General features: G+C 36.6%; 2 protein-coding genes across 5 annotated transcripts in view; one reads left to right on the forward strand and one right to left on the reverse strand.

Moving 5' to 3' along the window:
• The window catches only part of LOC107094488 (fasciculation and elongation protein zeta-2-like), a 15,310-nt gene extending 2,467 nt beyond the window's left edge, over positions 1 to 12,843 (forward strand). Inside the window, exons 2-11 of one of the 4 annotated variants that reach the window (XM_015390106.1) lie at positions 2,343 to 2,451; positions 2,784 to 2,912; positions 3,650 to 3,785; positions 4,089 to 4,216; positions 5,095 to 5,244; positions 5,458 to 5,538; positions 6,328 to 6,403; positions 6,497 to 6,562; positions 8,403 to 8,430; positions 8,806 to 12,843. In XM_015390106.1, the coding sequence (XP_015245592.1) occupies positions 2,343 to 2,451; positions 2,784 to 2,912; positions 3,650 to 3,785; positions 4,089 to 4,216; positions 5,095 to 5,244; positions 5,458 to 5,538; positions 6,328 to 6,403; positions 6,497 to 6,562; positions 8,403 to 8,413 (886 nt within the window). In that variant the 3' untranslated portion in view covers positions 8,414 to 8,430; positions 8,806 to 12,843. The remainder of the gene's footprint in view (positions 1 to 2,342; positions 2,452 to 2,783; positions 2,913 to 3,649; positions 3,786 to 4,088; positions 4,217 to 5,094; positions 5,245 to 5,457; positions 5,539 to 6,327; positions 6,404 to 6,496; positions 6,563 to 8,402; positions 8,431 to 8,805) is intronic. The other 3 variants (XM_015390105.1, XM_015390108.1, XM_015390107.1) reach the window with 3 other exon arrangements.
• Positions 12,844 to 15,027: 2,184 nt separating this feature from the next.
• Positions 15,028 to 15,931, reverse strand: LOC107094484 (usherin-like). The gene is made up of 2 exons (XM_015390085.1): positions 15,769 to 15,931; positions 15,028 to 15,624 (listed from the first exon to the last, which is right to left on the reverse strand). Exons 1-2 carry the CDS (start codon positions 15,904 to 15,906, stop codon positions 15,535 to 15,537), a joined length of 228 nt encoding a protein of 75 aa, XP_015245571.1. The 5' UTR covers positions 15,907 to 15,931; the 3' UTR covers positions 15,028 to 15,534.
• Positions 15,932 to 18,714: the final 2,783 nt, after the last annotated feature.

Consider the following 18,714-nt stretch of genomic DNA (forward strand, 5'->3'; position numbering starts at 1 on the left):
TATATATATATATATATGTATGTGTATATACACATATACGGTATGTGTATATATATGTGTGTATAGTATAAATTCCAGTTTCAAAGAAAAACCTGCTTAAGCATTAGAAATCTTACAAGTTTTGAAATTAGAAGATGTTCAGTTTTAAAATGATCTAATTATCACTATCATACTGTCATTGTGACATTCACAAACTGCTACATAGATGTCATTGTTTATACACTAAAATATGGGAACATTTATTTTATCCAGTCTTGACGGGGAGACTTGTTTTTTAAGGGGAAAAAAAACAGGCAGCAGGGTATGAAGTGATTGGACATCAGCCTGGCAAAGACCTATAACAAAGACCAAAGCAAGAGCCTTTTCTGGGTGGCTGCACTTTTCCACAATGTGCCCTGCTCCTTAACAAGCCCCACTGAAATACTGCAACTGCAGGATATCAAGGTTGACGTTTATGATGCTCAATTTGGAATCAGATTTTGTCAGAGCCAAGTGCTGCAAGTAGATTCTGATTTTTGCCTGCATGTCTGTGATCTTATTTACACAAATTCAAGCGAGTCCCCCCCCTACAAAGGAGTAGCGAGTTGCTGGCTGAACAAATAAAATAAATACGCTTTCTGTTGCCCTGTTTTCTTACAGCAGCTTTGACACTCTTTTCTATGGGGTGTTTTGGCAGGCGTTCACATGCCTGAGACGCAGCACTTCCTGCCAGGCTTCGCCCCATTTAGAAGCAGCCAGCATCTCACCAAGCAGTGCATGAACACTTCAGGGGGAAACATGGATGTTATATAAACATTTGTCCTGGACATTGTTGAGCCACTGTGACACATGGGTTTACAGCATCCATCGAACCATGTACAATCAGAGCCAAAAGAAAAACACTTGCATAAAAACGTGAGTCTCTGTGCTGATTTTCTCTCTGGTTCTTTCGCTGTCATAAATGGTGAATATTACTTTCAACATTTAACAGGGTTTAAAATCAATGGGGGAAAAAAATAAAATAAATACTCTGTCTAAATTTGTCCTAAAAAGTATTTGCCTGTCTGGAAATGCTTTTCAGTCTTTTATATAATATTTATTGGTGTAATAGCAAAGATACTTAATATTAAGAAACGAGTAGGATCATGATTCTTGTAATTTAGCAGCAGGGTTGGGCGATATGGCTGAAAGGCTTATTACCACATATGGTTTCACATTGATTGATACTGATAATTGAAAAAAAGAACCATGAGGGGGAAAAAGGCAGCATTTACCTTAAATGCATTATTTAATTTGAACCCTTTATATTTGGGTTAAACATTAAACAATAAATGGGCATTAAACATTGCCCATTTATAATAGCATAACTCTATATCATTATCATTTAACTGTTTAATCTTGCGGTGCCAATGCAGTGTACCGCTCGATGTTGGTCTGTTGAATCTTCTACCAGCAGGTGGTTTTAGGTCGTTGTACTCCAGCGGATTAGACCAGTGTAGGTAGAAGATCTGTTTGAGTCCTGTGTGTGCCTGTGACATTACACTATATGGTTGACTGGAAGTTGCCACAATGACCTAAACATTATGAAAAGCCATTATCAGAAAAACGAATAAGTATCAAAACGACCTGCGATCGGTTCAACCACATGGGAGAGAAGAACGAGTATGAAAACCATTGTTCTAACAGGTAGGACCTGTGCATCATCTCATAGGGTAGAAACAGTAGAGCTTAGAAATATAGCGTTATGTGTATGCAAGGATATCTATACATGGTCTGACAAATCTCTCCCTATAAAAATGCATTAATACTATTCATTTAACTGGATCCTCATCAAAAGGACATGATGTTTGTGTTATTAGAAACTAGCATGTGTAACAGACCCAGTGAATGATGACTAAATCAGGAAATCAAACATTGCGAAAGGCTTTAAGGAGGGCAGATACAGAGGACACTCTTTAGTTTAAGGAGGATAACCTGCTCCCGCCCTGGTTAGCTCTGGGGAGAATGTTACTATGGTAACAGATGCAGAGGTTGAGAAAGCTCTCTTTGTGAAATGGAAAACTTGGTTTCCCTGATTTCAGGTTTAGAAAACTTTTTTAGTTAACCTGGTTTGTGATACAGGACCCTCCTGTAGACATCTCACAGGTTAAGTTTTTCTGAAATAAATGTGTGATTCATTAGATCTTGCTCCTTCTCATGTAGCTGCAGGGACATAGTGAGGGGGTGGTGAGAGAACAGGACACAGTTCTGCCACACCATGCTGTGTCACCATAAAAAGAGAAGGAAGCAGACGTTTTCTTCACTACAGCTCAAAACGTTTGGCCTGTTGTGCTGTAAGCCTCTACTCCTCTGTCTTCCCTCAGGGTGTGGAACTCTTTGACCAATAACTTTGGCAATGTGATGCCTGTGGACTGGAAGACTTCCTACACTCGCTCCCTGCACCTTCCTGCCCTCAAGCTCACAGAGCGAGAGGTACCACACATTCAGTCTGCCATGAATTGTTTCAGTATCTGCACATTGTTGTAAATAATAAAAAACTGGGGTTTTATTGATGCCAGGACATTGATATGATGCATTTGGGTTTGATCCCCCTTAAAAAACACACATTGCCACAATTGTTTTACTGATTTACTCAGTTCTTGCATATCCTCATGTTGATCCAAAAGATTTTCTGTTTTTCCCGAAACAACCTTACCTAGAGGTTCACTTCTGATTTAAGAAAGGAACATCCCAAACCCAACTGATTTGATATAAAACTGTATTGATGCATCTTTTATTTGATGCCTTCATCTCTGCCTCCAAAGGGACAGAAGCTGGATAACCAGTCTTTGGATCCGTCTGACGATGAAGATGAGGACTTGCGGGAACAGTTGGATATGCACTCAATCATAGTGTCCAGCATTAATGAAGAGCCTCTTTTCACTGCTGAACAGGTAACAGACTCACACTGCTGCTTTTATCTTTCTACATTTTGTTCTTGTATTAAACTTTTTTTTGTGTGTAAACTGGAGCTGTTGTTTCAGCCATGCCCAACTTAAAGACTAGTGGATTACTGCACAGTTATATTTATAACTATTTTATGACCAAAATCAATAGTTATTTAAATATTAATGAGTTGAAATGATGGCAGTTCATTCAAATTCTTTATAATCTTTTTTTATGAGTTTTATAAACCCATAATTATTGGCTAAATACTTCATCCTAAAGAAAAATCAACTGACCTTACAGAAGATTTGCATCTATTTGCTTCAATTGATGAACTGGATTCATGTTTTAAGCTAAAGCTTGGCAGATAATTATAGTGTCCTTTAATTAGATCATGACACATAATCAAAACAGGCAATGAAAGCAGATGCATAAGCTGGACATGTTTGGGTCCTTATCGTGTCAACAGTCATAACATTTTAACAAGCCTGTATTTACAGAGCGCAGCTTGGTTTCTCTCTGGACGTCAGAAAAAAATTATTGCATCAGTTTAATGTTTGGTGTTTGTACAAACAAAAAAGTCACATCCTGAGCAAACGGTATAGAACATGTTAAACTTACTGGAACCTCCTCATTTATGACATTATTTATATTTAGCTTAAGTCATTTCTATGTTGTAAATCTGCATTAAGGATTCATGTTGAACTAAATAGTTGAGGTTAACTGAGTGTTGTGTTGTTGCCAGGTGATTGAGGAGATAGAAGAGATGATGCAGGAGTCTCCAGACGACGACGAGAGTCCCTCCCAGTCGGACCTGTCGATGCTCTCCCAGGACGTCGGTGCTTTAAAACGATCAGGCTCCAACACCAGCTTTGAGGACCGTGAGTGTACCTGCTCTCTGACAGAAAAACAGGAATCAAGTGTTTTATTGAACCTGTGTGAACCGTTTCGGAGTTATTTAAACAGATGTACAAGTTCATATAGGGGTCTGTCCAGCACGCGATATAAGCGTTCTGCATTAGTACATATGGTAAAGCTCTTATATAATCCATGTTGTCCCAGTTGTTATGTAATCTCCTTGGTATCCGTGCCTCAGTAAACGTTCTAATTTTCGACATGTGTAAAATGAAAAATTTTCCTCCTGGCATTTCATTCTGCTTCCTTTTACGGATTGGTATCCACAGAGCTTCGCCAGCTGTCTGTGTCGGAGATTAGTCGGACGCTGGAGGAAGTGGAGGCGGCCATCCGTCGCTACAGTGAAGAGCTCATCCAGGCCCTGGCACTGAGAGACGAGCTGGACTTTGAGAAGGAGGTACCGTCTTCTCATCACATGGATGTCAATACTCGATCCTGCAGACATGTTTGGAAATTTGCAGCAATAAGCAGCTTTAAAGCAGCCAGAGAGCATCGAACAACCGCATGAACAGACGGCAGAGCTCTGCCCCCTGACTGTGAGATCAGAGCTGCCAGTAACACTTGTTTCTGAGAAACAATTGTTCCTGAGCAGATTGACAGAATCTAAAAAAAAAAAAAGAAAATAGTTTGTACAGATAACAAGATCTTATTCACTGTAATGGAGCCTTAGAGTCGTTACCCTGGGAAGTATTGGCATTTTAAAATGATTTAAAAATAATTATGCACTGAATGCTTCCAGCTGCACTTGTATGAATGGACAGGAAGAGCTCCAGTGTTTTGCTTCACTTTAATGCATTTCCAAGCAAAAAAAAACATCTATAAACAAATAATGTATCAAAAAAAGTACTTTGAAATACTATAAATCTATGATACAGAAAAAATCCCTGAATGAAAAGAGTCTAGATAGTTAGTGTGTGACTCATTCAGTGCTTTGCGACAGTATTCACACCCCTTGATCCTGTCATGTTATCCCACAAACAGCTGTGTATTAACAAAGGTTTATTTCTTAATAGATAAATATGAAAACCATGTCTGATTTATCTCCTTTTTCAAACTGATACATTGCTCAGTGTTGACGACATATCAAACCAGTATGAAGCTGTGATCAAGTTTGAGGATCCTATTTGCCAGCCACTTTAATTGAGGAGGAAAATAAAGTTTATTATTTATGTTCAGATTTAGTTTCTTCTGCTTTATAGGCTGCAAAGTAATAAGCTATGATATTTGGTGTTGATTTCAACCCTTCGGATTTCTAAAAATGTTCTGTATGCACAGGTGAAGAACAGCTTCATCTCGCTGCTGATCGACGTACAGAACAAACAGAAGGAGCACCGGGAGCTGCTGCGCAAGAAGAAGAAAATCCGCAGTACGACTACGTCAGGACCCAACGGCCAGAGGATAAACAGCACGCACATACCGGGCACGGTGAGTTAGCATGGGGGCGTTGACAGGAAACGTGATGCAGAAATGCATCGTCATGCAGTGCTCACTGTTTGAAGCAACACAACCAAAACATGACCTTTTGAAGAGTTTTTCACTGCAGTCACTCTCTGAGCAGCAGCAGTGCATTTCCTTCCTCTCTCACAGAGCCTCCTTAGCTTTCATCATCTTTTCCCTCCTTCCTCTCGCTCCTTGTAGCTCCTCACTCTGGAGGGACTCTCCAATGTCATTCAAAGTGGTCTCCGTCAAACTTTTGGCCACTCAGGAGGGGACAAACAGGTGCCCCCTGCTCTTTTTTTCCTTACTGCAGATTGATTTCTGTGCTCCGTTTGTTGTATTTCTTTCTTTCTTTTTTTTTCTACTGGCATGCACTGTTTTTTTCTTTTTTTATTCTTCCTTTTGTTCAGTTTGTCTCTTTGTTGATTTTCACATTTTGTCTTCTGCCTTTTATACTAAATCATGTTACAGACCCTTTCAAAAGCTTTTATCTTTTTCATATCTTGTCGTGTTACAACCACAAACGTTGATGAGAACGTAAGTGAACAAACAGCATTCTGATGACTCAGGAACACAGCAGACTGTGGTCTGGGATTAAGTGTTTTTTAATCCGTTAACCCACCGTCACTACTGTGCACCATGACGATGGGATGATGCTTTCCTTCAGCAGTGGCAGTGGAGCTGGTCACTAATCTGGAAGAACATAAGCTGGCAGCTGTGGAAGTGCAATAATTATACCCACTGTTCATCTTGTCTAACTGAACCTGACCCATTCATAAAATAAATGGTCTAAAACATCAGTGAAAACTGAACTTTGTGCCGTTTCGATTTAAAAAATTATAAGTTTGTGGTTGTATTGTGACAAAACACAATCACACAGTCATTCTATTGTAATTCAGCCTGATTGACCTGCTTTATTTACTACAAAGGTTCCCTCAGTTATAGTTGAAAAGATACTTGGAACAGTGAAATTGCATGTTTCATAACTTTTAACACAACACTGAGACTTAATTTGGTCTTGGATTGTACACTTGAACACTTGTAATATTAATATATTTGTATTCTCTGTAGTATCTGACAACAGTGATCCCCTATGAAAAGAAGGCGGGCTCTCCTTCTGTAGAAGACCTCCAGATCCTCACAAAGAGTAAGCTCCTCAGCAAGAAGTTTAGTTTGATGGTGATGGCAAACATATTGTCCGATGAATCAGACTCTTCTAATCTTTTTCTCTCCCTATCAGTTCTTCATGCCATGCGGGATGACAGTGAGAAGGTGCCAGCGCTCCTAACAGATTACATACTCAAAGGTAAACATGGCTTTTACTTTGTTTTTTCTGTTTAACAACCTCCTGTTTGCGTGTGTTGTATGATGCATTTTATTGTCTAATTAACTGGATTTAAAAATTTTACCAAGAAGCTAACTTAAAAAAAAGTCACTCTGGTCATAAAACAAAAAACTATAAACTAAATCATCTGATATGTTGATGCAGATCAAAAGGGTAGTTTTTGCTTACATATTTGTTTGCAGGTTGATAGATGACGAAGTAAGGCGTTTTAATTGGTGTTAAGGTTGAAAGAACTCCTTTTTAAAAATGTTTGAATCCTGTTTGGTAAAATTGCAACCAATTTATCAAAAAACAAATAATAGACAATCACATGATGTCTCACACTGTTCTCAACCTCTGACTGATGAAGTGAAATTAAACTGAGGATCTAGTTAAAGAAATAAAAGTGGAATTATAAATGAGAGGAACTGCTGTGAAGATTGTAGCATTAAAAAGTAAAAGTTGTACAATAGATATAAAAGGTAAATTTGTGGATGCAGTTTAATAAAAGCAAAAAATGCCTGTTATAGATGCATGTTAAAAACTGCAAAAATGAATGAAAAAGGGTTGAGAAATTAAAATGTGTATAATTACTTCGCTAGTCAGGGAGGAAAACAATTCCATGAAGAAAAACTATATTTTAAACAGCTGCTTGTTTTTCTACCTTTAGTTAGAAAGAAATCACATTTATAACCTATAAAACCCCGGGTCCTTCACTTCACTTGGGTTCCCTTTTTTTTAAATTACTCCAGAGTATTCCCATGAACAGAAATGCAATGTTCCAATAATTTAGTTTGCTTTTTGTATAAATCTTCAATCTTCCAAAATTATAGCTCTCATCTGGTTTAATAGATCCTTTCTGTTACTTTTAAACTCTGAGTAACAGTAAAGCTGCACAATGTAATCACACTTGCCATTGCGATATGATTACATGGATGCAACATTTGCTAGAACATAATGTTTGATGTGTCATGCATGCCATTGATTGGGGAAATATTTTCCTTCCTTCTCAGGATCAATCCAACCTATTTAAGGTCTGGAGTTTTATCTGGTTCCTTGTGTGATCAGGCGTTTTTTCCCTCTGTTTTTATCCGACTTATTGATTATTTGCCTCAAAACTTGTTTCTATTTGGTTTCAGTTATTCATGTTTGATTCAAACAGAAAATTTGCTTCACCAATTTACCTCCTTACATCATAAAACTATGGAAGAGGATTAGGTCCACTGAAAAAATAAAAAAGGTTAGCTGATTTTTTAATTTTATTTTAGTATAATATGAGGAAAAGGTCAAATTTCTGACTTTAATCGCAGAATTCTGACAGCTAACAAACATGTTAGCAACAAGCTGTAGCAATTTCTGTTTTAGAGACTAAACTAGCTCTCTTGTTTAAATCACCTTCTGCTCTTTCATCAATGAAATAGCATCACTGGGGACCCCTCAGACATGTAAAAAGTCGCCTAATTCCATAATTTTCCAAGAATGTGTTACTGGCCCTCCCAAACAACTCACATCTTTGTCAGTGAAGCTGAGTGCTCCACATCTCTTCTTTCATGCTGCCCATCTACAGTAAGATCCAAAATTCTGAGATTAAAGTCAGAATTCTGACTTTTTTTTCCCATATTAAACTGAAATAATATTTAATAATCAGTTAACTTTTTATGTTTTCAGTAGCCCTAATCCTCTTCCGTATAAAACTTTAGCAGTTGAGGCTGTTTATTTTTTAACAGCATTGATAAAGTGCTGTGCTTTAAGACTGAATGCGACTGCTGTTGACATGTGCCTTCCTTTTCCTTTCATCTGTGCTGCACTGTCCTCTGGGTAGCTCTCGTATGAAAGGAGAGGAACCTGAGGTTGGTGAGGTTAACACGGCTCATTGACATTAAATGCCTCGTCATCCTCACCGTCTGCATAACATTCCCTTTTACCCAAATAATCAGCCTCCCACCGCTCCTTCGCTCTCTGCTGTGGTGCCAGTTGTGCTGTATGGTGCTTGAAGCTGTCTTACACCCACTCTGGAAAATCACAAACAAGCAAACTCCTGCTCATGACTTCCTCACACAGCGAGCTTGTAGTAGCAGCCGTCCATGCGTTTGCCTCTCACCTGTAATCAGGGGTTTCCTTGCCTCTAACCACACATTTCTCCCAGCTGTAGCTGCTCTCATCTTCGCCACCTCTCTGCCTTTTGCTCCAGTGTTTCTCACCAGCTCTCTTCTTTTTCTCCACAGTTCTTTGTCCCACGTAAAATAAGAGGCGACACCTTTTTGTCTTCAGTCGACCAGCAGAGGAGGGTTATGATCGTTTGGAAAAAATGCAGGAACTCATTGAACTCCAAACCTACTCTACCTTCCTCCTCAGTTTTCCTCATGGTACTTTCACCTCTGCCTCTCCTTTATTTCTGATACGACTCCTAGGTTTTGTAGTTCTTTTAAATTCTAATATTTTAGCTTTTTCCCGTTTACTTAGTGCCCCATTGTTTTATATACTGATAATACACTGGTGCATCTCAGTAAATCCACACATCATCATAAAGATAGTTTTATTCATTTAATGCAAAAGAGCAACTCATTTTAAATGGATTTATTACTCTGAGTGATGTATTCATTTTTTTCGGATTAGTTTTGATAATTATAGTTTAAAAACAAAGGAAAATACCAACTTCACCCTTTTTTGGATATAGGAAAACATAACAGGTCATTGCTAAAGAAGAGTTCAGAGTTATGTAGCAAAGTATAATATTGGTAAGTTAATTGGAAGGAAAAAGTATGGTAAAAAAAAAAAACATAAAAAGGTGCACAGTTTAAAAAATGACAGCATTTTAAAGGCTCTATAAAACAGGCTGTTTGCCTTCATGCCTTATTGTTGCTGTAATTTACACAAAATGAGCCTATTTTAAGTTTACTTTATAGTACAAAAAAGCTCCTTTATAGTAATGTGACTTTTTTTATATTTTTGTATATTGGTTTAAAATACTTTAATCTTTCTATCAAAATTACTTTGCCGTTTCCCTCAGCTGTAGACTATAATCATCGAAAAATATAAATTCTATGTAATAAATCAATTTATTTCTATTTGTTTTGTTTTTTTAGCTAAAATGCAAAAATAAGATTAACTTTGTTTGATACTTCAATGTGTTGAGATGCACCAGTAGTTCTTCATGTGTGGATGCCAGTAATCAGTGTTAGCCTCAACACCTCACTTCCTGTTTGGCCAGGTGCTCTCGGATAAAAAACGGTCCTTAAAGGTTTTTCAACTCTCTGGAATCAGTCAGCAGGCCTCAGTGAGCGAAGTGCAATCTGTATAGACTGCTTTGCTTATCAAATCCTGCAGCCGCACGGCAGGGAAAACAGATCCCGGTTGAATCCGGGGGAAAACGTACCAGGCAAGCCACAGGCATCAAGCAATTATCACCTTAAGGACTTTTTAAAATTTCTCCATTTTAAAGAGAAAGCCCTTTAATTTCCACCTTCTTTGATGCATGCTAGTTTCAGGTATGAAGTGTGAAGCTGAATGTTTAAAATAATATGTCTTTATGACAGAGAGAAATTGCACAGTTTGAGAAATTATACAGTTAAAAAAAAGGGACAAAATAGAACAAAGTTAAAAAAAAATGAATATTTTTGAATAAGAGACTTTTAGCAAGATAAGGAACTTTAATGATTTTATAAATGTTGTGACGTCAACCCCAACAAACTTCCACTTTAGGCTCATTTCATACGTCTGAAGATACCTCTCGTTTAATAGTGTATTGGTGAAAATAATGTGCTGTTGGGTAAGATTTTAACATCTAATTGTTTTGTTCACATAACTTATCTGTGTTTTAGGTCTTTGGCTTTAAGATTATTGGAACAGCAAGGTAGCACTTTATGAGTGACGCGACAGTGGAGACGATAGATTTCTGCAGAATGTAGCACAGAGTGGGTCTGATCAGCAAGTAATGAAAGGTTTAGGTAAAATAGAACAACTTTAGATAAAAATCCTTCAGGTTTTCCAAGAGAGAAGTCAACGAGTTAAACTTGTTTTGTGTTTTTTGCCATTTTAAGTCAAATAATTTGAGAAGCTTCTGTGATTTTTGTCAGTTACAAGATTAAATATTTTCAGTATTTAGTGAAGAAATTGGGAATCCTTTATTGTAGAATTTATAGTATAAAGATATGTTATATAGTTAAAGTTAGGATGTATGTAGTTGTAGTTTTTAACTATATAGAAGTAGGAATTTATTCCTTGAGAATTTATGCCATGCAAGTCGATTAGATTTTATTCCCTTTCTGTGATATAGCCTACTGCATTTTGACCTTAAGAAAAGCCTGATTGACGCAGTATATGTAGAACATATCTATTTTTTTTAGTCTATAGTTGTTTAGTTATACCTTTTTTTTTATCCAGTCAAAAGTTTAAAACTACCTAAAATTATTAAAGGGCAGTCAGAGCGGTCTGGGTCATTAAACCTAATTTGAATTGGCAGCAACCACCACTGCTCTAATACTGTCCCATGGATGTCTTCCATCTTCTAATGTTTACTCTTTATCATTATTGAGGAAATTTGGCAGTTTAGGTAAATGTGAAATAGAAGAATTTAAAACATAACGGATAAAATCTTTTATTTATCAAATTTGAACCATTAGCTTCCGACATCACTTGCAGAAATTGTGGGTTAACTTCAACCATCAAAGCCTTAAATTATCGTGTTTACAGATTAGTTATAAATAAATAAAGTTAAATCCAAACCAAAAGTCAAACAGAATTACTTGGATGCAATGACATTTGACTGATACAAGGTGGTACGCAAACATTCAGGTGTAGCTTAGGTCTCAGGTACAGCCATCAGGTGTTGGTACTGAAAGTTTTTGTTGTTGGAGCTATAACATTCCTAACTTCAATTACATCACTAATACTGATGATTAAGAGACATGATCAAAGATGAGCTAAACAGACGTCTGAACAGAAGCTTCCAGGATAATGGCTTGGCTGGAGCAGTCTGCTTTAGTTTAGCAATGTTTTATTGTGTGTTTCACCAAAGTTGATTGCACTACATAATGCTGCCCATACTTTGCTGGAACTTGTGTGTTCGCTGAATGTTCTGTGAAAATGCTTCACACTTTCCTGAAACTTTTCCAGAATTGAGAGTTTACATTTAAAGATTTACCAGATCATTTCCAGGCTTTGAGGTTTTTGGTTACTTTCCTGGAACTTGCTTTCTTCGATCTTAACAGCTACTTTCTGGATCACACGCAACACTTTTAAGTTGTGGGTTACTTTCCAGGAACTTGTTAACTACTTTCTAGGAACTAGTTTCTTACGTTGTAGGAAATTGGGGAAAAGGACTTCTTGAAAGTTCTAGGAAAGTAACTTCATATTCCTTGGGAAGCACCTAGTTAATTATTAGTCGCGTCGTAATATTGTCATTTTCTTTAAAGCATCCAGTCAGGTCTGGATAGATTACCAGTAACCTCCAAGAAAGGGTTCAGAAAAATCCTTGTTTTGACAAGTTCTGGAAAAGATGGGATGCGTTATGAAGTGGAGCCATAATTGGAGACTCTCAGAGGGAAATTGCTATGATATGTGGAGTGGATGTTGGGGAAGACTGCACATCTATTTACTAAAAAGAAAGCCGTAATTGTTTTTGTATATCTTTAAACACTTATAATGCTGTTTAGATATTTGTATGTGAAATGTTTCTACAGATGCCAGCTATTTTCAACCCAGCATGTGCTGCATGTACTTTAATGCTGCTACTGCAGCAAACACGTTTTCCTATAATCGGTGTTTGTTTACAGACCTATTTAAAAATCACACTAAAGGGAAAGGTGCATGTTGCAGCAATAACATGAAAACTGGAAAGCAAAAAAAGCAAAAATATTTTTAAACGATAAGGGTTTTTAAGGTCTAGTGTATCAAAATTTTTAAATCTATTAGCAATGGTTTAAAAATGAAATGGCCCTCAGCACTGAGGTCACTGAAAGATCTCTGGCCATTTCAACAAACATATCAGATCTATATTTCTATGCGTCGAACAAGACAAAAGAGGCTGCCTTTGTAAATGCCTGATTAAATATTTTGTACATTTATTAAACTCATGTTGTTCGTAATGGAATTAATTTTCCTAGCTAGGATTTATTTTTTCATGTTTACTGTCTCATGGTACTGCAGTGTATTAATTTATTACATGAATGTTTTGTAACGATGATCTCAACTGTAATGGTGCAAGTGTTTTGTGCCCACATTATTGCATTGCTGCGCATTTCAAATAAAAAGAAATTATATATTTAAACACTTTGGATTGTGTGCTTTATTTTGTGGGATACAGTTTGTCTGATTTTATAAGATGAATTTGTATATTTATACAAAATAAAACTATAGTTTGAACTTTGCAATATTTCTGGTTCAATTGTTTACATTACCGCTCTTGTTTACGTCTTTGTTAAGCACCCTATACATTACCAAGCATTACAGTGTCGCCAGGTAACTATGAATCCATTCAAGCATTAGGAGAAATAAATGCAAAGTATTTTTTGAACCAATGGAAGAATGTTTACAACTTGGCTCACACATGCTCTTATTACAGCTAGAAACCACAAATCAGACTGGAAATCTTAGTGTAGGGACGGAGTCTGACCTGAACCTTCAGAGACTATTAAAGATAGTGGATTACTGCAACGTTTTTATAGGTTTCCCTAAAAAGTTGAACAGACAACTACAGCTGGACTAGAATGGAGCTGCCGGCATCCTCGCTAAAACTAAGAAAGTGTATAACACAGAGAATATACTTTAAAATGCTTCTGTTAGCCTACAAATTACTCACCATCTTAGCACCAATACGCATCACAGACTGTATCAACTGCTCAGATCTCTCATGTCTTCTCGATCAAATTTACCTAGAGCCAAAAATGGAGGAGCAGCATTTAGTTCTTATGCTGCACAAATCTGTAACAAACTCCCAGAAAACTGTCCTTAAGAGAAGGTTATTGGCTGCAATCTCCCATCTCTCCAGGATCTGTACGCCTCCAGGACTCTGAGGCGTGCAGGGAAAATTGTGGCTGATCCCTCCCACAAACTATTTCAGACACTTCCTCTGGCAGGAGGCTGCGGTCCATGTGGCTCGCGCCACAAGAACAGTTTCTTCCCATCCGCTAACAGCCTTATCAGCAAGGCCCAGATACCCCCATGACACTGACACAGCCTCTCTGCCTCCCCCATTCAGGACCTTGAAGCTACACTAACGTAGAATCTCCAGACTTCCTGTTACATTAACACACAGTCTACTGTGTAGAGTATGTGGCTATACACAATATCTTGTATATTATATATAGCTATAGATTATGTATTCTCTATATATATCTATTTTGTCTGCACCAAGTCAAATTCCCTGTAAGTGCAAACCTACTTGGCAATAAATGTGATTCTGATTAAGTGGCTTTAAATAAAGATTAAAAATCTTTTTGTTTATTGATCTTTAACTGTTCTAACTAAACCTCAAGTTTTTATTCTAAATATAAATTTTTTTATCAGTCTTTTTCTTTTTACACATATATAATCTAATTTTGGTTATTCATATTCTCTTTAATTATTTGGGTTGCCTTCATCTTTATAGCTCTACAAAGGGCTTTTTTTCTGTACAGCATTTTAAATTGTTTTGCCACTTAAATGTGCTGCATATATAAACTGAGAGTTGAACTTAATAACTGCAAAGTTAAAAACTTTATCTGAGGTATAAATCTGTTTTTCTTGCAAACTGCCAGTACAAGGGGAAATGGTTGCATTAATTTGACATGATTAACCTAAAGATTATCAAGCAAGTGATCCACTGTCACCCTCTTGTGGAAAACCGAAGCATCTTTAGTTTCATCCAGTTAACAAGCTTAGCATGCTGGGAAATTTTCAAAATGCATATTATGATGAGCTTTTTATCTAAGATGACACCCAGATAGTTAAAGGTGGTTGCAACATCTTTAAATGTGTAAATGCATGAAATCAGTTTTATAATAACATGAAACACTCAGCGGTGCACATAATGATTTATATAAAACTAATATAATATATCTCTATCATTGGGTAAAGTATACTATATATACATTTTAAATTAGTCATCCATGGCTTGATTATTTCCCAGAGTATAATTATTATATTATTATAATTATTATTCAGCACCAAGGCCAAATTGTCTCAGCAATTAGAAAAGACAATAGATAAAAAAAAATACATTAATTAATTAAATAAAAAGACAATAGAACATAGTTTTTCCAATATGTAATATGTTTTTCTTTTGTTTTTCTTATTGTGTGTGAGTTAGAAATACCAAAAGGAGGAAAAACTGTAAGAGGAAAGATTTCCTAGAACTCCTTGTTGGAGAATAACAACAATATGTAGCCTGTTAGCATCTGCAAAACATTTAGACATCAACAAAGATCAACAACTGTTTGGAAGACATGCCAGGAAAAACCATCCTTCCATGTTCTACTGTCATTAACACATACATTTAAATTAAACAATTTAAAGGTGGAGGATGTTTGCAGGTCTGAAACTGACTATGTAAAGTTCAGAAGGTAGCCTACATTTAGTAAAGAACAAAAATGTCAAGTTTCTGCTGAAAGTGATGCAGGCTACCTTTATCCCTGATGTTTACACGTATCCATCACCATCAGATAACATTCAGAACATGAAGAGAAATTTTTTTTTTAATTTTTCAAAGAAACAAAAGACTCAAAAAAAAAAAAGGGGGAACATGGGCAGTAAATATCTCCAGTTGGATTAATATTGTTACTGTTGGATGTCTTTAATATATTCCTACAAAAGTTGTCCAGCTGCTTCATTTTCCGGACCATCTCATGTTCTTCTTGGATCTTTCACTTGAGGCGTCTCTTCCTTTAGACACACCAGAGTGACTGATGCAGGATCCACTCTGGTCAGGATCTAGAACCTCCTGACTGAGCTGTGAGGGTAAATTGTTCATCATCAGGTCACAGGTTGGTGTCTGTGAACATGGTGTGCTCTTTTCTCACGGTGCTGAAGCCTTTGATGGTGTCCACAAATTCCTCATCCTCCATAAACTGTAACAGGGGAATGGGCCACATTGCACATTATGTTCAGGTAAAGTATTCTTCTTTATAGTTTTTTTTCAAACCGAGATTTTTTTTCTGCTTTTAATCATTTAAGAGAATGTTCAATAGGCCTACATTTTTGGGGTCTCTTACCATCCCACTGTCATGGGCTGAGATGTTCGGGTCCCAAACATCGTCATCTCCTGTGAGAGACTTCCCGTCTATCATTTGGCTGATGCTACGTCGCAGAGAGTTCACACTAAGGACTCCCAATTCTTCCCCTGTATCCATCCCTTCGGTCGGCTCACATTTAGCCTCCAGAATTTCCTGAAGCCAAAAAAAAAAGGGAGAATCCAAGGTCACCCTCTACTTCCTTAGCCTGATGTTTTGGAAATCATTAGGGCTGAAACAATTCATCAGATTAATTGTGATTTATTTTAATAATCGTCAACCAATTTAGTAATCGATTAATCATTAAATGGAGTTAAGAGACTCTGAAACATACCTTTAGCTGACAGAGCAACCCACTTAAAGCAGTAAATATATCGAAATTCTAAAAATATATATAAACATTTTGCATTTAAGGTAAAAAACGTTGTCGTCTGTCAAAATGCTCTACAGTAAACTTCTCACGTGGAAACGTTTTAGTTTCACCTGCTGTAATTTCATAAAAAATATTCTTTAAGGAACCTTTGGTGCTCGGATTATCAGATAACAGATTAATCGATTTGCAAAATATTCGTTAGTTGCAGCCCTGGTAATCACGCAAATTTTCTTGGCTTAAATATTTGCATTTACTTTTTTCATCTTGATAAACGCAAAATGTTGAAGTTTCACAGCAATTTCAACCAATTAATAACATTTTAATTTATACTTCCAATATCTGTGATATTGTGATATGTTGATTTTGTTCAGTGTTTTGCAGTAGAAATATGATTGGAAAAGCTAAAGCATATTTAAATAAATTTGGTAAAATACAAACCATTTTAAAAAGGTTCTTAATGCAAAACAATTAAATTCTAGCAAATTGTCAAGAGTATTTTACTTTAAACTTGTGATCAAGGATTTAAATCATGTTTAGATTTCATTTCCTTCGGATAAAAGCATTTTATTTTCACAAAGCGCACACTCTGTTTTTGTTTTTCTACAATGTATGTAAACATAATAGATTTCCAGGGATCATAAAACGTTAATGTTTTAAATTTATACTTTTACACTTCACATTTTTATTTTTACAATGCTTTAGAATAGGTTTAGATTTCTGACTTCTTTTAAACAGAATTGAAAGTCACAAGTAAGAGATTCACACTTTCTGGTTTTCATAGCAGTTTTTGGAAGCTAAATCTTTTTCACCGAAAATAATTTGGTGTGGGGATATTTTTTTATCTGACTTGGTAAAAATAATAATTAATAAGAAATTAAGAAAAATATTGACAAAAGGCTCTGAATGACCTCAGATCTAATTATTATAATTAACAGATATCCCTTGAAATTTTATGGAATTTATTTAGTTTTTGGTTTTGTTCTCATAAAAACTGCTGAGCTTAGTGTGCATCATACCTTCAAATAATTACAAATGAAAAAAAAAAGTATTATGATGAATTTACTGTAAGGTAGTTTCAAAAGATTAATATGCTTAAAAGTGGGATAAAATAATTACAATATACATATAACATTTCTAGTTTGGTTTATTGTATTGTAATTTTGCCTGAATAGAAATTAATATGTTTGGATTATAAACGGCCTTTTAAGAGCTATTAAGTTTGACTGTTTCTGCACTTGATGATACTAGATCCAATTTTAACTTCTTAAAATGTAAATCATATTAATGTATAAATTTTGACACCCTCTACATTTCTTTATTATTACATATAATTGCCCTTTGAATAAAGTCTGATCAGTTTTTGCATCAAGAGCAAACAATGGATTTCTGTAAATCCCTCTCTGCAATCAAAATAACATACACCCAATCAGTCCATAAGAAAGGATATTCTCAGCACTTGAGATAAAGATGCAAAGTCTGTAAAAACAGTAACATCTGTGCCACCTGCTACATCAGATTGTACACACAAAATGCCATTTGGATTATGTTTCTGAGACTTTTACCTCAATCTTCATGGAGAAGCCCTTTAGGGTCACACTGCTGGAGAAGGCGGTGGTGTCAGGCACCGTGTCAAACTAAAACAGGGAGAAAATAACACCGACAGTTGCTCATAGACATGGATGCATCTTGTTCCTTAGTGATGGATTTTCATAAAGTCAAGTGAGAATGCATTCTCTAGAAATAAGGCTGAATTCCTAAAGTTATTTATAAATATAGGAATCAGTTTGTAAAGACTCAGGGATGTGCCTGATGGCCTTTTGTCACCACTTTCTGGGCCACTGAAATAGAGCAGGGCTATTGTTTTAAAGGTAACAGAATTTACTGATAGTGTTGTAAGCTGTGGTGACCTAGTTTCTACACTGCTTTTGTAGATCAGAGAATAAAGACCCAAGGGAAAAGTTTTCCTTACCAAGACAGAGTTGCTGGGTGGGTACACAGCCATGGGACTCCTCTTCTGCATGGGGAGGGCAGTTAAAGGAGGTCTCTCCCTCGTCAGGGGTGGTTTATTCAGGGCCTGGTGAAACAGGAAGGAAAGTCTTGTTTCTGCTACCATCTAAAGGTTTTTTAAAATGCTGTGCTAAAGGAGGAGAACAGAAATGGTGATTCTACCCTATGAAGCATGACTCCTAGCAGGACGGCCAGAAGCAGCAGGGCGATGGAGGCCATCACCACAATAAACCAAAGCTCCTGGACAACCTGTTGCTCTCTGAGGTCTCCTTCTGCCCTGTCACCACCGACAACGCCTCCGCCTCCTCCAGGAGGAGTGGGGCTCGGTGAATCTGGAATATAGGACACTAGTAAGTGCAAAAGTCTTAAACAGTCCTAATGTCTTTATTCTTTGCTTCCAAGAATCAGACTATCTCCTTTACTTTATGGAGGAGTCTTGATCGGTTCCAGACCTTATAAAGGGCTTTCAAAACATAATTTTCATTTCCCCTATCCTGTCCTTCCACCAGACAATGATACACTATATTGCCAAAAGTATTTGCTCACCT

The sequence above is a fragment of the Cyprinodon variegatus genome, unplaced genomic scaffold (assembly GCF_000732505.1).
Source record: "Cyprinodon variegatus isolate N-32 unplaced genomic scaffold, C_variegatus-1.0 Scaffold485, whole genome shotgun sequence".
Taxonomy (NCBI): Eukaryota; Metazoa; Chordata; class Actinopteri; order Cyprinodontiformes; family Cyprinodontidae; genus Cyprinodon; species Cyprinodon variegatus.